The following is a 25,140-nucleotide window of genomic DNA, read 5'->3' on the forward strand; positions in this document are numbered from 1 at the left end:
AACCTTTCAATAGTTTAGTTAAGATACTTTTGTAGATACCAAACACGCATAGAGTATCATTTGGAAAAATACACATGATTTGGCCATAATGCAAGCTACAGATCAACAAGAATAATTTCTATCTGATTTTGTTCTTCACAATTTCCAATGAGAAATTATATTTAAGAGAGGGATACTGCCCACATTTATTACAATAATTCTTTAACATGATCTTAGAATTCAGAGTGCACTTTAGATCAAGTGAGATTGTAGCTCCTATATAAAGAGCAAATGTTTTTGCATTTCTTTATTCTCCTCTGATGCAAATGTACCATGTCTAGTGTAGGGGGAAGAAGGAATACAAGAATAAGGTTGATAAGCAATAAATTAATACTCTGGTCCAAAAGCGATCATAATTCTTTGCAAATAAAATGAGCAAGATTGAAAATTTAAAAATATCCTCCGATTTAGTATATATAGTTTATATTTAGGAAGCCTCTTTTCCAATTCTGCTTGCAATATGTAAGTGTTCAAACACAGAAAGAGCATTATTGAAGTATCACTTAAGTCTGCCTAAGAATTAAATATTAATGGGTGTAAATGGTAAAGCTGGTTTTAGATTTAGGTATATTTAAATAATAGGAGGCATTTTCACTTATCCTTTAAAAGCTCCACATGTCTTAGGGTGCCTCTGCAAACAGCTCTTTAAACATTTCTCTCTTGTGTTTCAGGGAACTGAAATAGAAGTAGATGAAAATGGCACTTTGGATCTGAGCATGAAAAAGAACCGAAGTCAAGAAAATATTACTTCTCTAAGTTCCTTCAGTGCCAATGTCCCCACTCCTTCCTCCTCACCCTTCAAAACAGGCAGCATTCTGGTCAATGCCACTTTCTACCAAGCTTTGAATGAAAAAGAAGGTTGGGATACACCAATCAATTATAGCAAGAGCCAGGGCAAAAAAGAGGAAGAGAAAGAGGTATTTTGTTTTATTTTACTTGATGATACCCAGAGGTGATGGAAATCATCTCTAATTTTGGATTGTTTGTTTTCCAATGCATAATTTGAGTCAATGATAGATATTGCTGTACCCCTAAATATAAATAGAAACAAATATAATTCATTTGTTGGTTTAGGTTATTTCTGCCTGTCCAATGCTGGCAGAAAGAGGTAATTAGAATGATGTGCCCTTTAATTGTTATGTTCTTTTCTGAAGGTGTGGTGGCATTCCTAGAAACCAGCAATAGCATTAGGCGGCCAGTTTTTATGAGAATGAAAAGAAAACATTCAACCCTCTACACATATCTGTACTTTAAAAATATTGCTCATAGTGACCATAGCTGATAGGATTGCAGTTTAGCAACATCTGAATGACCAGCTCAATAAGTTCTTTAACCCTATTTTAGGAAGGCAGATATGCATTTTTAAATATTTTTAGGCAGGAGGAGGCCATGCCTGAAGTTTAGAGAGCATGTTGTGAGGTTTCTTAAAATGGCTGCTACAGGACAATTTGTTCATCCACACAAATACACATAAATGGGGATGCTTCTTCTCTCTAATTTAGTCATGCTAGGACACTCCCTGCATTTTTTAAAGTAGATGAACATGCTTCTAAACAAAGCAGTCATCCTTTATTTTATTTTCAAAGAATGTTTATGACTCCTTTGTAGAACTGAATGGCATCCTTGTACAGACAAATTAATGCTTTAGACTGGCATTCTGCTTTGCAGCTTGCTAAATCTCTGATTAATTTTGTTCTTAAAAGCTAGGTCTAAAAAAGCTCCCGATCAGTCTCAAAGAAGACATGTATGGCCACATTTTTCTGTTCTTGCTGCTTTCTATCTTGATGGTATTCATCATATAGAAGCCAAAACCCATCTAGGTCTAATATTTATTATGTTTAAGCCTTTGACTTTAAGCCATATTATATAACAGGATAATTATCTTCAAATAGCGATTTGACCAACCCTAAGTCAAATAAAAGGGAGGGACAATTAAGGTAGAAAGTGGTATGCCGATCAAAGATATTAGATGTCCATCTACTGTTCCCTATCATCTATATTTTCAGCCCAGTTTTGATCCTGGGAATCAATATACCCAGATTTTGGTGTTGGGAGTGGAATCAGGCAGGAATACAATAGATACATGAGGATTAAATATCACTTGGCTGTGTATTTCTTTGAATTTGAAATCTCAATTGCCAGAAAAATATAAATCATATAGAAATTGGCTCTCGGACAGTGATCATCAAAGAAATCAATCAAGCACTTAAAACATAAACCATATTTCATTTGCTCCATTGTATTCTTCATCAAGGCATTCACAAAATATCAACATGCATATCAGTATAGTGCATCAATTTGGTTTACAATAGAAGCTGAACAGGAAACAAAAATGCAGCTGTGGGCTGATACTCTCCCTTACATAAATAAGACAAATATTTACATAAAGGGAATCATCATTTGAAACAGATACTATACTAAATTATAATTTAAAACCTGATGATTTCCTTGATTTTTGTTATGCCCTTTTCATTTATATGTTTATTGACTGTTGATAGTACATTTCTTGTTTGTTTTCTCCCTTCCCCCAACTTTTTGCCCATGTTTTCTATACGAATATTGTTGCCAGAATTAAGCAAAGTAGAGTATTATTTAGACCTGCTCTTATGATGAATAATCAGCATCAGATTCTTATAATGCGAGTTGAATGACACTTAGATAAATTAACAGGAATCAGCACTGTTTATTCAGATTTATCTTTGTGTACAACATAAGAACAACGCATGTATAATGACTGCCAGGTGGAGACCATATTAATTACATGAAAATTAGTGCAGAAAGTGGGAGATTTATTTCCATGTCATTGCAATCTTGCATTGCAAAGAAGGATCACAGTTGTGTAGGAAGAGCCATCACCCCAATCTCTGGCTTTCTGCAGTTAAACAGCTGCTTTAAAACTTTACAATAACACATTCTCTGTTTTACTTCAATAAAACACATAAGAAGAGAATGGTACAATTTGAACAACCGAGAGAAGAGAATAATTGTAGTTCAGGGTTGAACTGTGGGGACTTTGTGCTTTCTGAGCTTGGTGATTATCTTGCAGACATTTCATTGCCAAACTAGTTAATATCATCCATGCTAAGGAAATGTCTGCAAAAAAAAAAACCCCATCAAGCTCAAAGAGCACCATTTTTATGAATCATACAGAACATATCTTAATACATCAAACTTAAAAAGGAACCATTAACTGAAAAAAACGTGTCAAGGAATTATACTTTGAGAATGTAGTCAGTTTAGAAGCTATGTCAATTATTTTGTATCAATTATTTTTTATTAAAAACAAAAGAAGATGCAATATTTTCATAATATTTTTTATTGTTAGCAGTGCAGCTCTCTGTCTGGAAGTATTCTTGCTCTTACATAAATAAAACCACTCTTACAAAGCAACTTTATTTTATTTTATTATTATTTGTCTTCTTACCAAAAGAGTATGCTAATTACAAGAATAAGTTATTTTCCTTGTTGAAGGAGATAGCAATAGCAGTTAGCAATAGCAGTTAGACTTATATACCGCTTCATAGGACTTTCAGCCCTCTCTAAGCGGTTTACAGAGTCAGCATATCACCCCCACAATCTGGGTCCTCATTTCACCCACCTCGGAAGGATGGAAGGCTGAGTCAACCTTGAGCCGGTGAGATTAGAACTGCTGAACTGCAGAGAACAGTCAGCTGAAGTGGCCTGCAGTACTGCACCCTAACCACTGCACCACCTCGGCTCTATAGAGATGAAAGACCAGAGGACAATCTTTTTCTTTAAGACTCCTTTGGGAAAATACAAGTGTTACATAAGAACATTCTTCATGATATTAGCCAGGAGGATAATATCTCAAGGAGAACCAGGCAGATGCAGGTGTCTAGGAGCAAAAGAGACCCCAAAGAGAAAGACCATTGGGCTTACCTGAAGGCTCCTTCTCTGTACACCGCGGGAGAGTCCAAGCAGTGGGTTATTTCAGTCTGGTTGCCCTGGAAACTGAGGAAACTTTTCCCCGATCACGCCTCCTGGCATGATCTCTCTCCAGAAATTTGAGATGGTTTGGCCATGAGGATGCAGCAAAAAAGCGACCAAGGATTTCCATACTGCTGACACGGCGGCTTTGAATCCCTGGACGGACCAGGGTGGGTTAGGCTCTCCTGCGGTGCACAGAGAAGGACCCTTCAGGTAAGCCCAATGGTCTTTCTCCTGTGCACCGCTTGGAGAGTCCAAGCAGTGGAACATACCCAGGTTAATGTCCATCTGGGCGGGCAGAAGAAGAGTCCCGGGATTCGACCGAAGATGTCACTGCCTGTAGCACCCGCCTGCCAAAGGCCTCCTCAGCAGAGGCAAAGGTGTCCAGTCTGTAATGTTTTATGAACGGAGACAGCGAAGACCAAGCGGCAGCCCTGCAGATTTCCTCAATTGGGGCTTGAGTGGCCCAAGCCGCCGAGGTAGCTGCACTGCGTGTTGAATGGGCAGTTATGTGGCGAGGCACCGTCCTCGACTGGAGCTAATATGCAGACGCGATGCAAGCTCTGAGCCATCTGCCAACGGTAGAAGATGAAACTTTCTTGCCCAAGGACCCAGGCTGGAAAGATATGAAGAGGGCCTCGGAATTTCAGAAGTCCGAAGTGCGATGGATGTATATCTTCAAGGCCCGATGCACGTCTAGTTTGTGCCACTTGTGCTCACTCGGATGGGAGGGACGAGGACAAAAGTTCAGCAGAATAATTTCCTGCGCCCTATGATACCAGGAGTTGACCTTCGTAATGAAGGTCAGGTCAAGCCACAAAACGACCCTGTCGGTATGAACGACACACAAGTCCTGACGAACCCACAGGGCTGCCAACTCTGATATCTAACGGACAGACGTAATAGCTATAAGAAAAGCTGTCTTCAGAGAAAGATGTCTAAGAGAAGTCGTTTGGAGAGGCTCGAAGGGTGGTGCCGTGAGCGCCTGCAGGACTATGGACAGCTGCCAGGTAGGGTAGCAGTGGACCGTGGGAGGCCGGATGTTAGAGGCGCCCTTGAGGAAGCAGCGCACCCTGGGAACCCTGCTGAGTGGTAGGAAGGGATCTCCAGACCAAACAGTTGACAAAGCCGCCACCTGGCGATGGAGCGTGGCCGGAGGGACGCCGAGCAGCTTGGATGGTACGCACAACCCCGTCTGACAATCCCTCAGCCTTCAGTAGGTCCCCCTCAAGTGCCAGACGGCCAACTGGAGCCATTGGGGCTCCGGATGGACAATGGCCCCTTGGCTGAGGGAGACCTGATCCGGGGAGATCTGCCATGGCGGGGACACTGACAGTCTGACTAAGTCAGCGAACCACGACCTCCGGGGCCAATGGGGTGCTACAAGGAGTACTTCCTCCTCCTCCTCTATGATCTTGTGGAGAACTTGCAGAAGAAGAGGAAGAGAGGGAAATGCATAGAGGAGGCCCCGGGGCCAGCTGCAACGAAGGGCGTCCGTTCCCTCCACCCCCGGAGAATGGAAGCAGGAGAAGAAACGTTGTAGTTAGGCATTGTCTTTGGTTGCAAAAAGATCGACCTGTGGAAGTCTGAATCTGCAAGACAGTTGATGGAACAGAGCAGGATCCAGCCGCCATTCTGCGGAGTCGATGGTGGTCCTGCTCAGCCAGTCCACTTGTGTGTTGTTCATGCTGGAGATGTGGTCAGAGCAGAGAGACTCCAGATGTTGTTCCGCCCAGAGACCCAGGGTCTCTGCCTCCGCTATCAGTCTTTTCCACCTGGTGCCGCCCTGGCAGGTGATGTGCGCCTTGGTGGCCACATTGTCCGTCATCAGTAAGATGTGGCGGTGATGTATGGACGGTGGAAGTGACCAAGGGCCAACCTCGCTGCTCGCAGTTCCAGAAAGTTGATGCTGCAATTCGACTCTGCTGGGGACCATTTGCCCTGGACCACGAGATGTCCCATGTGTGCTCCCCAGCCGGCAAGACTGGCATCGGTGGTAATGACCAACCGGTCGGGCTCCTTGAATAGGTGTCCCTTGAGGAGTGCAGGTGATGCCCACCACCGGAGGGACCTCTTCACAGCCTGGTCGAATTGCTCCTGCTGGCTCTCTGGTGAGGTATAAGAAGCCACTGCAGGGCCCTGGAATGGAGGCGAGCCCAGGGCACGATCAACAGGCAGAAGATCATCTTCCCCAACAGCTGGGAGAGGAGGACAATCGGAATCTGCCTTGTCTGCATTACCGTGTGGGTCATGGACCTGAGGGCCTCTAACCTGTCTTGAGATAGGAAGACCCTGTAGGACATAGTGTCTATCACCGCCCCCAGATGGTTGATCTTGGTTGTGGGGGTGAGGTGACTCTTCTCTAAGTTCAGTGAAAACCTGTGGTTTCTGAGGGTCCTCATAGTGATCTGAAGATCCCGTAAGGCCTGCCGCCTTGATGACGACTGAATGATGATGCCATCCAGGTAGCATTGGAGCCTTATGGGCCTGCGTCTGAGATGGGCCACCACCACCGCCAGCACCTTCGTGAAGGTCCTGGGTGCTGACGAGAGGCCGAATGGAAGAGCCCTGTATTGAAAGTGGCAGCCCGCATAAAAGAAGCGCAGGAACTTCCTGTGCCGGGGGTGAATGGGAATATGGAGGTAAGCCTCCCTCAGGTCGATAGGGGTGAGGAGGTCTCCTTAGCGGATCCCCGCCAGGATCGACTGGAGGGACTGCATCTTGAACCTCCAGTAGGCAATGTACCTGTTGAGGTTCTTGAGGTCCAAGATGGCCCTCCACCCCACCCCTAAGTTCTTCGGGACCAGGAAGAGAATTGAGTAGTACCCTCTCCCTTCCTGGTCGGGGGGCACCTGCTCTATTGCATTGATCTCCAGGAGATGTAGGACCTCCTGGTTCATCTGCTCCTTCTTGATGGGACATGAGGGGGCAGGACACCTGATAAAGTTCCTGGGAGGAGGGGATAGGAATTCCAGAGACAGACCCTCCTGGACAATCTGCAGGACCCAAGCGTCCTGAGCTGTCTGAGCCCAATGAGAGGTGAACAGTTGGAGTCGGCCCCCAATGGGCGACGAGCTCGGGGAGTCACTACATTTGCAGAAGGGCCTATTGGAGGCACCTCCGCGATTGAATTTACGGAATCCAAATTGTTGTCTGTCTCTGTCTCGAAAGGAAGACCTGTCCTGAGCCCTCCCCCGATTGCCTGGACGACCTATTAGGGGAGTAGAAGGAAGAGGAGGTGGAAGGCTCAGAGGGCCGAAAGGACTGCCTCCTCGGATATGGGTTGGACTTACAGTCTTGCTTTTTTGAGGTTGATGGGAGGACCTTCCTCTTATCTTTTGACTCAATGAAGTAAGGGTCCAAAAAATCCCCAAATAATTTTGATCCCTTAAAGGGAGCTGAAGCCAATTTCCATTTGTGCTTCTGGTCCGCTTGCCAATGTCAGAGCCAGACCAAACGGTGAGACATGACATTCACAGCCAGAGCCCTGGAGGCGAATTTAGTGGCATTGAGAGCGGCATCTGCCGCATATTGTGAAGCCGCAATAAGCTTGGTCACATCTTGATGGAGGCGTGTGTCTCCCGCGGGGATTTTGTTTGCGAGTTCCCACAGCCAAATGGCCGTAGCCCTGCTAAAGAACGAGGTGGAAGAAGATGCCCTAATGGCCCAGGCCGCCGCAAGATGGGTCTTGTGGCAGACCTTCTCTGCCTTCTTATCCTCCGCCTTGAGACCCTCTAACAGGTCCGCAGGCAGAGAGGCATTAGAAGTAAGGGCCATAATAGGTGGATCTACAGCTGGAAGGGCCAAGAGATCCTCCAGGACTGGCTCCATTGTATAAAGCTTCTTGTCCACCCATCTGCAATGCCCTTTGCGATGGCACGCTCAACCACTGCTTGCATGCAGGCGGATAACTCGGGTTCTTGATCTGAGTCTGGGTCCAGATCAGTGGACTCCTCCATATGAGAGGGAGGGTCCTCAAGAGACTCTCCCTGGGGGGGGGTCCTCTGGGACAGGGTCCTGGTCATGGAACCAAGATGGGGCCGGGGAAGGAGGTTCAGTCAATGACCGGTCCGGGGACAGGTCTTGAGACTCGACCTCCTCTGCCATCAGAGCCATAGGATCCCTCCTAGGGAGGGGAAGGATGAATGAACCCCCAGAGGGAGTGTCCTTTGCCACCAGGCTTTCTCAAATTGTTTGTCAAGCGCCCGTTGGCGCCTTGCAGCATCTCTGGCCTCAGCAGCTGTAGGGGCCTTGATGGGAGGAGTCTGGGTGGGAACCCTGCCTCTACCAGCCCCACTGCCCTTGGAAGGGGGAGAAACCTTGTCCAGGCCCTTGGAGGGTGCTGGTCTACTGGTCACAGGGCCAGATGAACCCGACTTCTCCATGTCAATGACCGCACAGGTTGTTGGCAAGCACAGGCCGATAACAAGAGTAGCTGAAGTTGATATAGGCTACACTGCAAGAGAAAAAGAATTTTTTTTTGTTAAATGGAGTAATGGAAAAAAACATACAAAAGGTAAAGAGGAAGTATAAAAAACTCTAATGCAATTTAAGCAGCGTTAGTGTATAACATGGAGGATGTGGCCTGCAGCGGTAAGCTAGCAGGTCAGTCAGAGAGGCAGGGAGGCCCAGGCCTATAAGCAAGGGAGACATAAGGGGCTATGCCTGTAAGGCCTTCCCTGAGCCGGTGCGGTGGCCTCAAGTAGACCAGAGCCCCAGCACCCTGGTAGAAAAAAGGAGGGTGACAGGTTGACAGTAGGCAACCCTGGGCTGGCCCCCTGGCACCCAGCGGCTCCTGACTCAGCATGGCTGCGCGGCCTGCAACTAGGCCAAGAAGGACGTGAAAAACACACTTAAAAATGGCCGCCGGGCAGCGAGGGGGATCTAGGAGGCCATGCAGCGATCGCCTCAGCAATCTGACAATCGCGTGCTCCTCCACGGCAGAGTTAGAGAGGGAATGGCCCAGAAATTAAAAAACTGCGCAAGAAAACAACAAACGGTGAGAACGGGGAGTTGCTGACTTGCTAAAGCCCTCTGCCGCCCTGCCGCGCCTTTTAAAAGCGCGTGGCAAGCCTCCAAAGCCGGCCTGAGCAGATCAGCATAGGAAGCCCTCCCCTCACAGCACGCTTACCTCCTGTCCTCCTGGAGGCTTGCTGTAGCAGATTAACAACAGTCAATGAAGGAAAGGAGAGGAAATTAGTTTGTTTTACAAGGGAAAAGTTAGGAAGAAAGGAGAGTCCAAGCCAAAGAAAATAGATTAATTCAGCTGGAGCTCACACAAATGCTTCTGAACGGGCAAACTGAGGAAAAATTTCTGGAGACAGATCACGCCAGGAGGCGTGGTCAGGGAAAAGTTTCCTCAGTTTCCAGGGCAGAGAGTCCGCTTGGACTCTCCAAGCGGTGCACAGGAGAAAGAAGGAAGCTCTGTGGAAATAGTGAGTTCCTTGTTGTTGTTGTTAGTTGCAAAGTCATGTCTGACCCATTGTGACCCCATGGACAACGTTTCTCCAGGACTTACTGTCCTCTACTATTTTCTGGAGTCCATTTAAGCTCATACCTACTGCTTCAGGGACTCCATCCAGCCACCTCATTCTCTGTCATCTCCTTCTTCTTTTGCCTTCAATCTTTCCCAGCATTAGGCTCTTCTCCAATGAGTCCTTCCTTCTCATTTGGTGGCCAAAGTATTTGAATTTCATCTTCAGGATCTGGCCTTCTAAAGAGCAGTCAGGATTGATCTCCTCTAGGACTGACCGATTTGATCGCCTTGCAGTCCAAGGGAGTTCATAAAAACATATAAAAAAGCAATAAAGGCTTGTGTCTGAGCTGAGCAATCAGCCTGAAGATATGGACATGAAGAGCAAACTCCAACTTTTTGAGATATTTCCTCTTTCTGAATCTCCCTAGAACAATGGATTTTATCACCTCAGGGATTCACAAAATAAAATAAAGTTGGTGTACTGCTTTTTGTAGATCAAACAAGTTCTCACAAAAAAGTGTGCTATCTTCCTGAATCCACAATATAATGGAACAATGGCAAAGTTTTATAAAATCGACTGTTGAAGTAATATATATGACTTCTTCCTAGAATATAGCAGTTTTAGGTCATTGCAGAAATGTGTCTGAATGAAACATTCTTACCATGTACTAAACAACATAATGAACATTAATATTTTTCCAGTAAAAATACAATAGATCCAATTTATTTTAATTAAATATGGCATAATCTAGGAATTATTTAATTTTTATATATGAAAATTTCTTGACAAAAGAAATGGGAACTTCCAATTCTTTGTTCTTTGTTCTATTTAGTTTTTAACATTTGCGTAGTGAATTAATTCATTGACAAAGATTTATAAAGGTTAATTGTGGGATCTTATATTCTTATACTTTTGGTAATCATATCTAATAATTTAAGTGTCTCTGAAGCTGAAAATACTGCAGGCCCACATCAATGTGTCACTAGAAGTTATAATTGTAAATATTGCTTGTGGGCATATGAAAATGAATTAAGTAACTGGTTAAAAGTAAAAATCCCATTAACCATTCAAACATTTCACATAACAATTTTTAACAATTTATAAGCTCATAATGTCAATTTGACATGAACAAAAGATCAAAATGCAATTTTCTATTAATATTATATCATGATATTCAAACTGATTTGTTAGTGGAATGATTTATATCTAATCTATTACATTTTGAGTCTCAAAAAATTCAAGTAAATTAACTTAATGTGTGACTATTTCAAAATATTGAAAGAAGGATATTTTATATTGCATACAGCCATTCAAATTTGATAATAGTAAAAAAAAAGTATAATGATATAATTTAAGGTATAGAAAATCTCCACTACCTCCCATCTTCAAATGAAAACTTCATGAATAGGGAACCCGTAATGCCAAGAATCTTGCAAATTTTATCAAGACGTTTCCAAAGGAACACACTTGGAAAAATGCTGGACATTATGTACATACTTGCAGATGATAATGGTGGAGCCCAAGAAAAGTATGCTCAAAAATCAACAATAGAAGACAGTAGGGAGACCAATAAATATGATATCTTCAGTCTTCAGTAACTTGTGTATCAATTCACAAAATATGATAGCAATAAAGAGGTAGAACTAGAAATCTTAATTTAGAAAATATGTCCAAAGGCATCTCCAAAATCTGATAATAATAGAGTTGTGATTATACATAAAAGACAGAATAGAATAACAAAGTTGGAAGGTTCCTTGGAGATCTTCTAGTCCAACCCCCTGCTTATGCAGGAAATCCTACACTACTTCAGACAAATGGCTATCCAACATTTTCTTAAAGACTTCCAGTGTTGGGGCATTCACAACTTCGGGAAGCAAGTTGTTCTATTGATTCTTTATTCTAACTTGCAGGAAATTTCTCCTTAGTTCTAAGTTGCTTCTTTCCTTGATTATTTTCCACCCATTGCTTCTTGTTCCCTTGGAGAATTCTCTGAGGGAACAATTCTCTTAGATCTCCCTCTTCTTTGTGGCAGCCCCTAAGATATCAGAACACTGCTATAATGACTCCCCTACTCCTTCTTTTCATTAAACTAGACATACCCAGTTCCTGCAACCATTCTTCATATGTTTTAGCCTCCAGTCTCCTAATCACCTTTGTTGCTCTTCTCTGCACTCTTTCTAGTGTTACAACATCTTTTTTACATCATGGTAACCAAAACTGGATTCAGTATTCCAAGTGTGGCCTTACCAAGGCATTATAAAGTGGTATTAACACTTCACATGATCTTGATTCTATCCCTCTGTTTATGCAGTCTAGAACTGATACCTTGAAGGATATTTTTAAAATGCTAAAAAATAGAACTAACAGAAAGCAAGGCAGAGTAGTTTTACATGCAAAAAGCATAGAGTTGTAACAGGAATCTTTATTTGCAAACAGATAAAACATTTAGTAAAAGAACACAAAGGTCAGAGTGCAGATCAATAATGAGACCATTGAAAAAGTAAAGGAGTTCATCTTTCTGGGCTCTAAAATTGACCAAAGTGATGACTGCAGCCCTGAGATCAGAAAGTGTATAGCACTTGGAAGAACTGTAATGTCTTGCATGATTAACATCTGGAAGAGTCACAATCAAATGCAAATTAGTTAACACAATAATTTTTCCATGTCTACTTAAGGCTGCCGAAACTTGGACTCTAAAAAAGGCAGATAGGAGCAATGTTCCCTCTAATTTTTTTTCAGTGTGAGCAGAAAAGTATAGTGTTTGAACGGCATATTTTCATGCCTGAGCACCTGAATTTTTTTCACAGATGTCACCTAAGACAATAACAAAATCAGTATTATTTGAAACTCAAAGTTATGTTTATTCAAGGTACCCGCTTAATTAAAAGTGTTATATAATATCAGTATCACTTAACAACGCTCCTGCTTAGCAACCAAAATGTTGGCTCAGAAAGTCTGGCATTTGAAGCACGCAAGTCTTAAAGCTGTTGTTACAAGACCCTTGCACCCCTACCCTTTAGGGGAAAAAAACCCAAGGGTCTTCAAACGTGACAGCTTTAAGACTTGTGGACTTCAACTCCCAGAATTCCTCCCTGAAGGGAATTATATATTTGGACTGTTTCATAGTTACATTAGAGAACTACATTGTTAGAACTTAGCACAAAAGATACCTTTTATCTGAAAATCCAAATAGAGTAAACCTGCTATTAGCCCAGAGCACTAATGTCATTTGTCCCAATCTGTTTTACGAGTCTGTATTAAAATAGATAGAAATATTTTCACTAAATTTTATAGATCTATATTTCAGGAACCTATCAGAAGTTAGGGCAAGATAAGAGTGGAAGAATGAATTTTGTTGCAGGTCATGGGGATTTTTTCAGCATCTTAAAAGTGGAGGGCATGTGCATTGAACTAGCAATACCCATTTAATAACAAAAGGAAATGGCTGAATTAAATTTGGTAAAGTTGCAAGCGAGCTGTAAAAAGCTTGTGGTTTTTAAAATCATAGAATCAGAAGGGATACTGGAGGTCTTCTAGTCTAGCCCCTTGTCCAAGGCAGGAGTCTTTATATCATCTGAGACAAATGGCCGTCCATTCTTTTGAAAACCTGTAGCAAATGAATTAAGATTCCATTGATTTTAATTGTTCTTACTGTCAGATTTCTCCTTATTTCCAGCTTGAGTCTCCTTCTGACAAGTTTCCATTGCTTCTTGTCCTGTCCTCACTGTGGTCATGACTAAATGCTGAAGGTGCATGAAACGCTGTTACCTTCCCACCAAAAGTGGTTCCTACTTTTCTACTTGCATTTTACATGCTTTCAAACTGCTAGGTTGGCAGAAGCTGGGACAAGTAGGGAGAGCTCACTCCATTACACGGCGCTAGGGATTTGAACCACCGAATTGCCAACCTTTCTGATCCACAAGCTCAGCATCTTAGCCACTGAGCCACTGTGTCCCTAGAGAACTTTTGCCTAGCCCCCCCCCCAAAAGAGTGGGGCAAAATCTCCCCTTGCCTGCCTCCACTCCAATCAGGAGCTGGTCGGGCTCTGCTCCCAAGAGGGGAGGGGCTTCGTGCTGTTTTCAGCTCTTATCTGGTTGACATCCTTCGCAGCACCTGGTGAGGCATCAGAAGGATTTGTGCCTTACATTTAAACAGCAACAGAGTTGGAAGGGACCTTGGAGGTCATCTAGTCCAATCCACCACCCCTCACGCAGGAGACCATTTGGCAACTTGAAGATTTGTGAACTTCAACTCCCAGAATTCCTCAGCTAGTTGTTTGGAGATTCTGGCTTAGATCAACCCCAGGTTTTCCTAATCATCAGGTGTAAGAGATCCAAAGGGGCTGTCCAGGTCTGAAATTCTGAAAAAAGGGACTTCAGATTTAACAAGGGTTCACTTCCTTTTTTCTTCCTGGTGGTTTTAATGTATTGAATGTATTTTTGCTGGTGTTTCTATGCCAGAAGGCCCAATCAGAAAGGTCGGCAGTTTGGCGGTTCAAATCCCTAGTATAGATTTCCTGCATGAGCAGGGGGTGGACTAGATGACCTCTAAGGTCCCTTTCAACTGTTTACTGTTTAAGGGGAGGCAGTTCCTCTCAGTAAAAGGGTGTGGGAGAAAACCTCGAGACACGCAGTCCAAAGATGAGGGGGGGGGCTGCGGAGGAAGGCTAGAGTTTGGGCACAGCCAAAGGACAGAACCGGCACCAGGGAACACTAGGCAGTATCCAGATTCTTGTCCTTCCATTTTTTCCCTCTCTCTCTCAAAAAAGGCAAAGGTCATTTTATTAAGAGCAACATCTGGATTTTCCGTGGGGGGAGAGACAGGCGACAGATTCTAAAGACCAATCAGCAAGCAGGTGGGCGGAGCGAGACGGCCACCGCCAGCCCCGCCGCTCTTCCCGCCCCCTTCCCAGCCCCACAGTCCAGCGGTCACAGCAGAAACAGCCCCGGGTCTCCGCTGCCGCTCCCCGCATTTTCTGGACGGGGTCTCGCAGGAAGGAATCCCCTCTCCAAGGGATCCCCGTCCAGAAACTGCAGGGAGCGGCAGAGGAGACCCGGGGCTGTTTCTGCTGCGAATGCTGGACTGTGGGGCTGGGAAGGGGGCGGGAATAGCGGCGGGGCTGGCGGTGGCCAGTGGTGGCAGGCTGGTTCGCCTCCTCTTCCTCCAACAGCACTGCTGGATCCAGTTGTAGCCACCTGCAAAGGACTTCCACACGTTTCCTTTACAGAAATCTCTGCGCGGCAGATAGAAACTGCTGCGCGGGGTTTTCTTGCAATGTTCGCGGCCGCGCAGCCGTGCACATTAGAGGGAACAGTGGATAGGAGAAGGGTGGACACCTTTGAACTATGTTGTTGGAGGCAACTATTATGCATCCCACAGAGTGCAAAAATAACAAATAAAGAACTGCTAGACCAAACTTCATCAAAAATATCACTTGAAGTCAAGATCTCCAAACAGAAGCTGTCATACCTTGTTCATGTCATGCAAACTGACTCACTCAAAAAGTTAATGATGCTGGGAGCGATCAACGGAAAAAGGAGAAGAGACTATCCTAATATCTGTTGGCTGGACAGTATATAAAGGATGACATCAGAATGACCATGGCAGATCTGAAGGAAGCAGTGCAAGGCAGAGGGGCATGGAAAGTGTTGATCCTTAGAGGACCGGGCATGACTGAATGGCTGACAACAGCATCCATCTTGTCAGAATTTAAAAGGTGGAGTAAGAAGGCCCTGAGAGGTTACAGACCAGTTAGTTTTATATCTATACTGGGCAAGTTTTTAGAACAATTTATCAAAAATTGTCTCTGTGAACACTTAGGGAGGGGAAACAGTACCATTACCAAAAGCCAGCATCAGTTTCAGAGGAACAAGTTCTATTCAAGTACACCTTTATCTTCTTATGACAGAGAAATTAGTTTGGTAGATGAATGAGTTAGATGTAGTAAATTTACTTTACTTGATCTCAGTAAAGTAATCTCTTGATATAGCCTCTCTTTATCTTCATGGCCAAGATGAATATGTCTGACTTAGATAGTTCTGAAGTCAGACATATCAATCAAATGCAAAAAGTATAAATTAAATGATTCCACATCATCATAGAAATAAATATCATGGTTCTATCACTGTTCAGGTGCCATTGAGTTTCTTTATAAGTAGCCTTACAAAATTGGAAAATGTGCTTATCAAATTTGTGGCTAACACCAGGCTTGGAGGCAGGCTAATATGATATGATGTTATATGTTATAAGATGGGACATATCTGTTCTTGACTCAGACTGGAAGCTGGACAAAGACAAAAGAATGTAAATTAAAACTAAGGGTGAATATTAGGAAGAATTTCCCAATGATAAGAACTGTCGAGCACTAAGCAGAAGTTGAGCTAAATTGCTTTAAGGCCACATTAATTCTATGACCCTGTGAGTCTTTCTGATAATATTTATCTTCAAGGATGAATCTAGAGTAATATTTTCTGCAGCTGGAACAGCTGAGAAGGATTGTGAACTGAAATTAAATGTTTACATAAAGTACTGAAATAAAGATGCAGAATCCAATATGGGTCAATCACTGGGACCAGAGGTTTAATTTTCAGAGTTTTTGGTCTCAGTTTTTGGAGCCCATCCTTGGGGAACTTCTGTCTCACCAATCTGGAGGATGGGCTCCAGCACGAGTCCAAAAGTCCACGAAACATTCATCAAATAGAGATATTTATACTGTCATTTATAATATAAAGAAAAGTAAAAGTATGATAGCATACATGGGTCAGGCATGAACCAAAAATATTCTCCAAATGGGCCTTGGGAATACAGGAAGGAAGAGATAAAATATTTATCTTTTTATCTGAATAATTTTGTGTCCGATTCATGTCTAAAATGTATTAGATCCAAATAATATTGGCTATAAATGAAAAAAATCTTAGGTCAAAAACAGCATACTATAAAGGTACTATATTAGATGTAGCAAGTAATCATTATTATGTCTAGTTCAATATATATACATACATATAGACACAGATAGAACTGATTGTTAACTTGAAGGTCATTTCTAGAAGGTTTTTTTCCTAAGAAAGAAATAGCCTATCTGTCCAAATGTCCTCCTCAAAAATAGATAAATAAATAATAAAATTCTGAATTGGAAAAAGCTGATATTCTTTTTAAAAGGAATGAAAAAACTGAGAAATAACTGCAGCTTTTAGTTTAGTTCAACTGTCAGTTTTCCAAAGATTTCAGGGCTTAAAATGTTAAAAGTGCCAGATGCTATTATCTGTTATTTGTGTTGTCATTATGTTCTGGTCTTTGCAAAAATCAATATAAATGTCCATCTGTACATTAATGGAATTTCATTTGATTTTCCCCCTCCTCCTGAATGGGTAGGAATATGGAGGCTGGCAAGGATCCTAAGAACTATGTAACTCGGCTTCTCAAATAATGCTCACACATAGAGACAGCCTAACTAATCACTTAGAAACAGAATAGGGAGACGTTAATTAAACAAACAAACAAACAAACAACTCATACTTGTGGGAGACTTTTTGTTTACTTCATACTAGCTTCCTGGACCTTACCACTGTGTCTAATATACCTTTGTATTCAATAATGAGGTTTGCCTCTAGTTTTCTGCTTTTGAAGACAGATTGTACAAGCATACAGAAAAGGTCACATTAATAAACTTTTTTCCAATAGCTGTCTCTTATATTTGAGTAGATACAACACACTCTGAGTACAGACTTTAAGATGACAGATGATATAAGGTGATCATGACATTATTATTTGGTATTGAACTACTGCAGTATGGTGAACATGCTGATTACTTTTTCTGTCCAGATGGTATGGTTAGATTCATATCAGAGGTGGGTTGTTGCCGGTTCGGCTCAGATTAGGTGAATTGGTAGTAGCGATGGTGGGAGGCTCCACCCACCCAGACGCTTCTGCGGATACGCAGAAGCTTCTGCACATGTGCACAATCATTGCACGCAAGTGAAAGTGCGCCTGAACCGGTGGTAAAAAAAATTGACAACCCACCCCAGGTTCATGTGACTTATTAAGCCAGTGATGGCGAACCTATGACACGCGTGTCAGTGCTGACACGCGTAGCCATTTGGGGTGACACGCACAGGATTTCATGCGATTCATCCTCGGCTCCTGCACGGCCGCCGAGGATGAAAGAATCTGTGCTGGAGGAACGGGGGGGGGACGTGTGATCTCCCCCGCCCACACTCACTTACTGTATCGCCGCCGCCCCTTTCTGAGCGCAGGGGCTGCTGGTAAGGCGTGCGTGCCGTGCGCACACACGTCATCAGTGCGGCGAGGGAGGACCCACAGGAGAGGAGCGCGGGAACAGTGTGCACCTCTCTCCAGTCAGGCCGGCACAGAGAGTCTTATGTTTTTGTCAAAGTGACACACAATGCGAGTTATGCTCGATTTTTTGCCGATTTTTGACACACCATGCCAAAAAGGTTGCCCATCACTGTATTAAGCCATAGTTTGAGGAACAAATCATAGTGGCATTCAACATACAACACAGAAATTGAATGACCCTGGCTGCAATAATATATCTTGTTAAACCAAACCCAAATAAACCACATCATGGTTTATCACAAACCAAGAATCAGCTTATAAAATCTGGCATTCCTTTATTTTGACTAACTTCTGTTTGGAGAAGCATAAAAATAGGTTTATAATTGCAAATAATTTGCACAATTTCCCCAAGACCTAACAATCTGTTTCAATGAGTACATAATGACTACTCATAAAAAAGTAAAATTTCTATACATTTTCCCACTACATTTATAAAGATTTGTGTGAAATAGCACTAAACTAAAAACTGTTGGTTTTTTTTAACAGTTTCTATTTACTCTGAGTTAGCTGAGTGGGTTAGGTAACTGAAACTGTGGTGTCCACAGATTTTGGGTGGCATCAGGTTGGGGAGAAATGGATTAAAAGATAGCAGTTCTTCAAAATAACAGTCTCTTCTATTATTTCAGAAAGATCCTGCAATCTGTCCTGAAACACTGGAGGAAAAGAAATCTTTGGACATCTCGGAACCTAGTCCAAAACTCAAGGTCCATTCAAGAGATCTCAAAAAGGAACTGATCATGTGAGTAGATAGATAGATAGATAGATAGATAGATAGATAGATAGATAGATAGATAGATAGACAGACAGACAGACAGACAGACAGACAGACAGACAGACAGACAGACAGACAGACACCATATTTTTCGAAGTATAAAATTCACCTTTTTCCCTCAAAAGAGAGGCTGAAAATCTGGGGGCATCTTATACACTGAATACAGCATTTTTTGCCTCCAGAAACCCCACCCCCTTCACCAAAATGGCCATGCATAGCTTTTAGGAGGCTTTCAGTGAGCTCCTGGGGCTGGGGAGGGCGGAAATGAGCAAAAAAGGGTCATTTTTTGCTCAATTTTGCCTCACCAGCCCCCAGGAGCACTCTACAAGCCTCCTACAGGCTATCCATGCACTGTTTTGACAAAAAATGAGTCTGTTTTTGCAAAACAAATGGGCCTTTTTTTGCTTGTTTTTTGCTCCCCCCCCCAGGAGCACTCTACAAGCCTCCTAAGGGCTATTCATTCCCTTTTTTACAAAAACGGGCCTGTTTTCACAAAAAACGGGCCATTTTTGGGAGGTTTGTAGAGTGCAAAAACTTTTTTTTTTTAATTTGCCTCTTCAAACCTTGGTGCATCTTATATTCTGGTGCGTCTTATATTCCAAAAAATACGGTACGTACGTACGTACGTACGTACATACATACATACATACATACACACACACACACACACACACACACACACACACACATACATTGCATCAGTTGTGTTTTAGTTTTCTTGTATGAAGAAAATATTAATGGAATGTATTGGATTAAAATCATATTTTTCATTCACTGATTCATGAATTCCACTTGTAGAATGTTAATTCCCAGGCTCCCCGATGGTTTAACACAATAAACACAGAATATAATTAAACTCTGCATATAATAACTTACATACCTTGTAAACTTTGCATTAGATTTTAAAGCACCCAGTAATAGTTCTTTTGCTTGCTAATGTGCATCTATAATATGCTTGGCTGTGTAATTTAACTGAAATATGTTTCAATACAAGTATGTAAAAGGTCTAAAAGTAACACTCAGGGCAAGGAACTTTTACCAAATATTTGCTGACAGAATTTGTAATGCAAATGGCTCCATCATGAGGAAATACCAAGAATGACAACAGCAATTATACAGAGAAATTCTGTCTGAAGCTCAATTACAATGCAAATATAAATATGGATTACATCTTTTAGAATATTAATGACCTCTTCAATGATTATATTATACCAAGGCAAATTGCATTCCACAGAATGAACAAGGTTATCAGATGTGTTATACTGCTACTTAAAAGAAACTATATTGTCTATTTTTGAAATACTATTAAGCAGCTACAATGGGGAGATTCACTGATGGTTTAAGGATATTACCGAAAGTTGTACTCAATTAATTATTTAAAAAGAAAATAGAAAAAATGTTAGAAGGCTCAACTCATTAGTGGATAGCTGACTGAATAATTAAATGATTTAGTTACTTTATGAGAAAACAATACATTTTCATCTCTTCAGGCTATAGCTTTGCAGCTCCCATCTTCATTTTCCCCTATCAAAAATGCAGATGCATCTCAGTGAAAATACTTATAGTATTATAATCCATGTTTATTACACTAAAGCAGTATTTTCCCAAACTAGTCTTTCCCTCCTCTTTTGGGGACCTGAGTTCAGCTGCTCTTGTTATACTAATTAGTAATCATTATAATGTCACTAGTTAACATTGAGTAAGGCAGCTATAAGCAGGTAGAAAGGAAGACAATCATGAGAAGGTATTTTATATAATTAAACTAAGTGCACCTCCAATTAAAACACTATTAAAATAAACAGTAATATTATCTGATTTCTCAGCAAGTCTATATTTTCACTCTTACATGTTTTTCCATCATACACACATAGCTTTCTATGTTTGCTTTTCTCTTTCCCCATCTCTTTCTTCTATATATGTGGAACTTTTGACTTTTTATAACAGGTAATACCAGCATCGGCGAAACCAGTAGTAAACTTCATTTATTTTTTATTTTTTTAACTAGCACTGGAAGCCACTAAAATATGTTTTTCTTTTAAAGGGCTTAGATTAGGAGCTTGCCACAGTGGAACTTGTCAACTATGTGTTTTTCCATGTGCATTTCCTTTCTGCATTTAATTCATTGCATCTAATCACATCCTAAGATATTTGGGTTGCTACAACTATTACAAGACACAGAAAGTTCTAACTCTAGCAGTGAGCCAGATTATTGCAGTTTAGGTAGAGGAGATTTACTGGAAAAGAGAAATAGACAAATAAGGGTAATAAAAAGTATGTCAGGCAGAGGGTAGAAGTGAACCAAGAGGTGGGGGTGGACTTCTAAAGTTCCAGATGTCTGATGCCTGAATGTCACTGTTTCCAGTATAAGGAAAAGAAGTTCTAAGTTTTTTTCAAACCAGGATTTGAACTAAGGTTCAGATCCTGATAAAAAGGAATTAAAACAGGCATATAGAAAGAATCTCTCTCTCTCTCTCTCTCTCTCTCTCTCCCTCCCTCCCTCCCTCCCTCCCTCCTTCCCAGAAATATTGGAAATATGAGCTTTGCTTAGCCATAAGCAAGCAAAGACAGAAAGAAGATAGACAGCTTCCTCATTACTTACACATTTCATTATATAAAGCATTTGAAGGAACACTTCAGAAAGCATAGTGACTTGAATGGAATGGCTCTCCTCAAAGCCCAGAGGCAGGAACATCCTTTAGAAGTGTGTTTCTCAACCTTAGCAACTTTAAGATGTCTGGACTTCAATTCCCAGAATTCTCCACCTATTTGCTTGAGAAATTCTGAGTGTTGAAGTCAAAACACTCCAAAGTTGCTAAGGTTGAGAAATACTGTGCAGTTGCTTCAAGAAGTTTCCCAAATTATCCATGCATGTCAATGAAGCCACTTCATATTGCCAGTACCAATGGTGGGATTCATTTTTTATTTTTTTTTTACTACTGGTTCTGTGGGCATGGCTTTGTAGGCATGGCAGGGGAAGGATACTGCAAAATCTCAATTCCCTTCCTACCCCACTAACCTGCTTTCCAGCTCCATTCTCCTGTTCAGGGCAACAAAAGAAGATCAGCTGGAAGGCTAGGAAGCAGTGGGGGCAGGGCCAGCCTATTTGCCGGTTATCTGAACTACTCAAAATTTTCAATACCAGTTCTCCAGAACCTGTCAGAACTGGCTGAATACCACCTCTGGCTGGTACCATGAGTGTTGCTTGTATAACAGGTACACAGGCACCTCCCAAAACAACTGTGCCAACAAGTGGTGGGTTCCGGATCTTGTTCCAGCTGGTATGGTTGGAACAGGCCTGACGTCGTCCACATGGACATGCGCAGCACACTGCGCACAACACACACATGCATTTTTCAGTCCAGCAATGTCTCCGCAAGCCTTCGTGATGCTCCAGCTGCTTGGCGGAGCGTCACACAGGCGCTGTACATGCCGTGTGCATGCGCAGAAGACGTAAAGACAGGTAAGGAGCGTGGGCAGATGGGTGGCCCCTCCGGAGCACCATACCGGAGTGGTACCTGGTGCCCCAGACAGGCTCCGGTATGCCCGTATCGTGGCGTACCGCCTGCAACCCACCACTGGTGCCAATCCTACTGGAGTACAGACTACTGCAATACATCAAATCTTTTGCGCAGACCAATGATCATGGAGAGCATCAGAACATGGTTCCTCCATCAGAAGATAGTTATTCCCTCTTATGCTTTTTTTTTTCTTAATTAATTTGTGTCTGACTGGTTCACTTTATTTTCTTAGGTGTCCAACTCCAGGATGCGATGGTAGTGGTCACGTAACGGGAAACTATGCATCTCACCGCAGGTAAAAAAAATGAAATGTGAGAGAATTTAACAAACTATAAAGATACAAGACTGCAATTGCCAGTTGTAATAATAAGTAGTTGTAATAATAATAACCAAGACCAGTATACATTTCTAGGCCCAATTTAAAATATATTTTAATCTGTAAGATCCTAAATACTTTGGACTTGGTAATTCACAAGATCCCCTTCAACTGCATGTATTTACTGAAACAAAAAAAATAATATTAATCCTGAAGTCTTGGATTTGGTGGTTAAGCTTTTAATTTATTTCTAAAAAGAAAACAAACAGTAATCTTTTTAATTATTATTTTGTTACAATATCCTTAAAATTGTCTTGCATTTCATTTTCTTAGTGTTTCTGGGTGTCCTTTGGCTGACAAGACGTTAAAATCCTTAATGGCGGCCAATTCTCAAGAACTTAAGTATGTATTTGTTCCAAAGAAAGGGGAGGTATTGACTGATATGTTTCTTTGCAGGGTTTTCCCTCCTCAAAATCCATTATTTAATAAGAGCAGCAAGTAAGGTTATTAGTGCTCTCTTTTTTCAAACATCATAAATCACTTTTACCAGGATTTTTTTTTTTTAGCTTAATTAAGCCATTCCAATCTCTTGTAATTAAAATTGCATGATGGAAAGTTCAGACGGATGTGGTTGTGGGTGGGAAAGGATCCAGTTAGATAGGTATTGTGGTAAAACCCTTGTCCTCTATCTCCTGGAGGACTACAATGACAACAGTGGTGGTAGTGTTGGAGACTTATTTCTCCCATTTTGCGGATGAATTTCTAATAGTATAAACATTAAAATGATCCAGACCCACCAGTTTGATTGCATGGAGAACAGCTGATCCAAAGGTCCCATAAATTAGATGCTGCTATTAGTGCAATAAAGATAATAATAATAATAATAATGATGATGATGATGATGATGATGATGATGATGATGATGATGATGATGATGCTTAGAAACAACTGGCATTAGCAAAAATATTACATCCTTTACTGAAAAGGCGATGAAACAATGGAGAACTGAGTTGGCAGTAGGGAATGAGATCTACGGAATGGTTAATATCAAGTGAGGAATTTTCCAGGGTGATTCACTTTCACCTCTTCTCTTCATCATCGCAATGATCCCATTATCAGTAATATTAAAAAAAATGAAATTAGGCTACCAAACAGCCAAAGAAGCTGAAAAAAATTCACATTTACTATATATGGATGATTTGAAACTCTATGGAAAGTCAGAAATAGAAATCCAATCATTGACAAACACAGTCCGAGTATTCAGCACCGATATTTCAATACAGTTTGGCATGGAAAAATGCGCCACTGTATCCATAAAAAGGGGCAAAATCACTGCATGTGAGGGGATTGAAATGCCCAATGGCCAATTAATTAAATGCAAAGAAAATGAAGCCTACAAATACTTAGGCATTCTGCAGTTGGATAACATCAAGCATACTGATAGACTATACCTGCCCTGAAAATCAGGTGGCAAAGGATTATTACAAGTGAAGCAAATAGTTGAAAAAGAAAAACATGCACTGGCTGGTTATTTAAAATAAAGTCAAGAACATCTATTAATCGAAGTAAAGGACAAAAATCTATTGAAGGTCCAACAGACGAAACAAGAATACAGAAAAGATGTGATAAAATCAAGAATGGAGAGTTGGCAGAACAAAGCATTGCATCAGCTGCTGTAAAAAAATCACGGAGACTGACGTCCTAGGCTCCTAGGTGGGGCCCGACTAGTAACCAATGCGAAATCCGGCGAAACAACTGGCCGCTGTGATACAATTGTATAATAATAATAATAATAATAATAATAATAATAATAATAATAATCCGTTTAGAACAAAAAATAAAAAAATTAAGGGCAGATGCTAGTAACTTAAAGACCATGCATGAGCAACGGCTTAAAAACAACAAAATCATAGATCGGCTAATCAGGAGATATAGATTGGATACAAGAAACATCAATGAAGCTGTAGAGATTGTAAAACAGCAGATAACAGCAACAGCTAGAAAAATTGAAAGATATGAGGCACGAATCATCCAATATAAACAAAATCAGCAATTTCGATCAGACCAACGGCGTTTTTATCAAAGTCTTAATGTAAATGGTGACACCAAAAGTGAAAAACCAGAAAAACAGGCCACAGTTGAATTCTGGAAAGAATTGTGGGAAAATGCAAAGGACTACAACAAGGAAGCAAAGTGGATACATGACTTTGAGAAAAGCATTGGCAACAAACAAATGCAAGTATTAGAAATAACAACTGAGATGGTCAAAAATCGAGTTAAAAAGGTAAAGAATTGGACATCACCTGGAAAGGACCAATTACATGGTTTCTGGCTCAAATATCTGACCAGTTTACATGCAATATTGGCCAGGCAACTGAATGAAATTTTACAAAAGGGCCAAATTGATGAATGGTTGACAACTGGAAAAACATACTTGATTCAGAAAGATCCAACTAAAGGAACAACACCTGAAAACTATAGACCAATAACATGCTTGCCAACAACCTTCAAATTACTCACAGGCATTATTGCAGATAACATGATGGATTATTTGGAAACAAACAACATCTTGCCAGTAGAGCAAAAAGGCAACAAAAGAAGGAGCAGGGGCACAAAAGATCAGCTTCTAATTGATAAAATGATATTAGAAAATTGTAAGAACAGAAAAACGAACTTGAATATGGTCTGGATTGATTACAAAAAGGCATTTGACTC

The 25,140-nt window shown here is 41.5% G+C and overlaps 1 protein-coding gene across 2 annotated transcripts in view; it reads left to right on the forward strand.

The window, feature by feature from the left end:
- ST18 (ST18 C2H2C-type zinc finger transcription factor) overlaps positions 1-25,140 on the forward strand; it is a 277,028-nt gene that overhangs the window by 214,377 nt on the left and 37,511 nt on the right. For both annotated transcript variants that reach the window (XM_087707068.1, XM_087707069.1), the window contains 4 exons: positions 711-956; positions 18,446-18,558; positions 22,342-22,404; positions 22,759-22,827. In XM_087707068.1, coding sequence (XP_087563194.1) covers positions 711-956; positions 18,446-18,558; positions 22,342-22,404; positions 22,759-22,827 — 491 coding nt within the window. The remainder of the gene's footprint in view (positions 1-710; positions 957-18,445; positions 18,559-22,341; positions 22,405-22,758; positions 22,828-25,140) is intronic.

The sequence above is a fragment of the Thamnophis sirtalis genome, unplaced genomic scaffold (genome assembly GCF_051295495.1).
Source record: "Thamnophis sirtalis isolate CommonGarterSnake01/CBP01778 unplaced genomic scaffold, rThaSir2_p1.2 scaffold_2, whole genome shotgun sequence".
Classification (NCBI taxonomy): domain Eukaryota; kingdom Metazoa; phylum Chordata; class Lepidosauria; order Squamata; family Natricidae; genus Thamnophis; species Thamnophis sirtalis.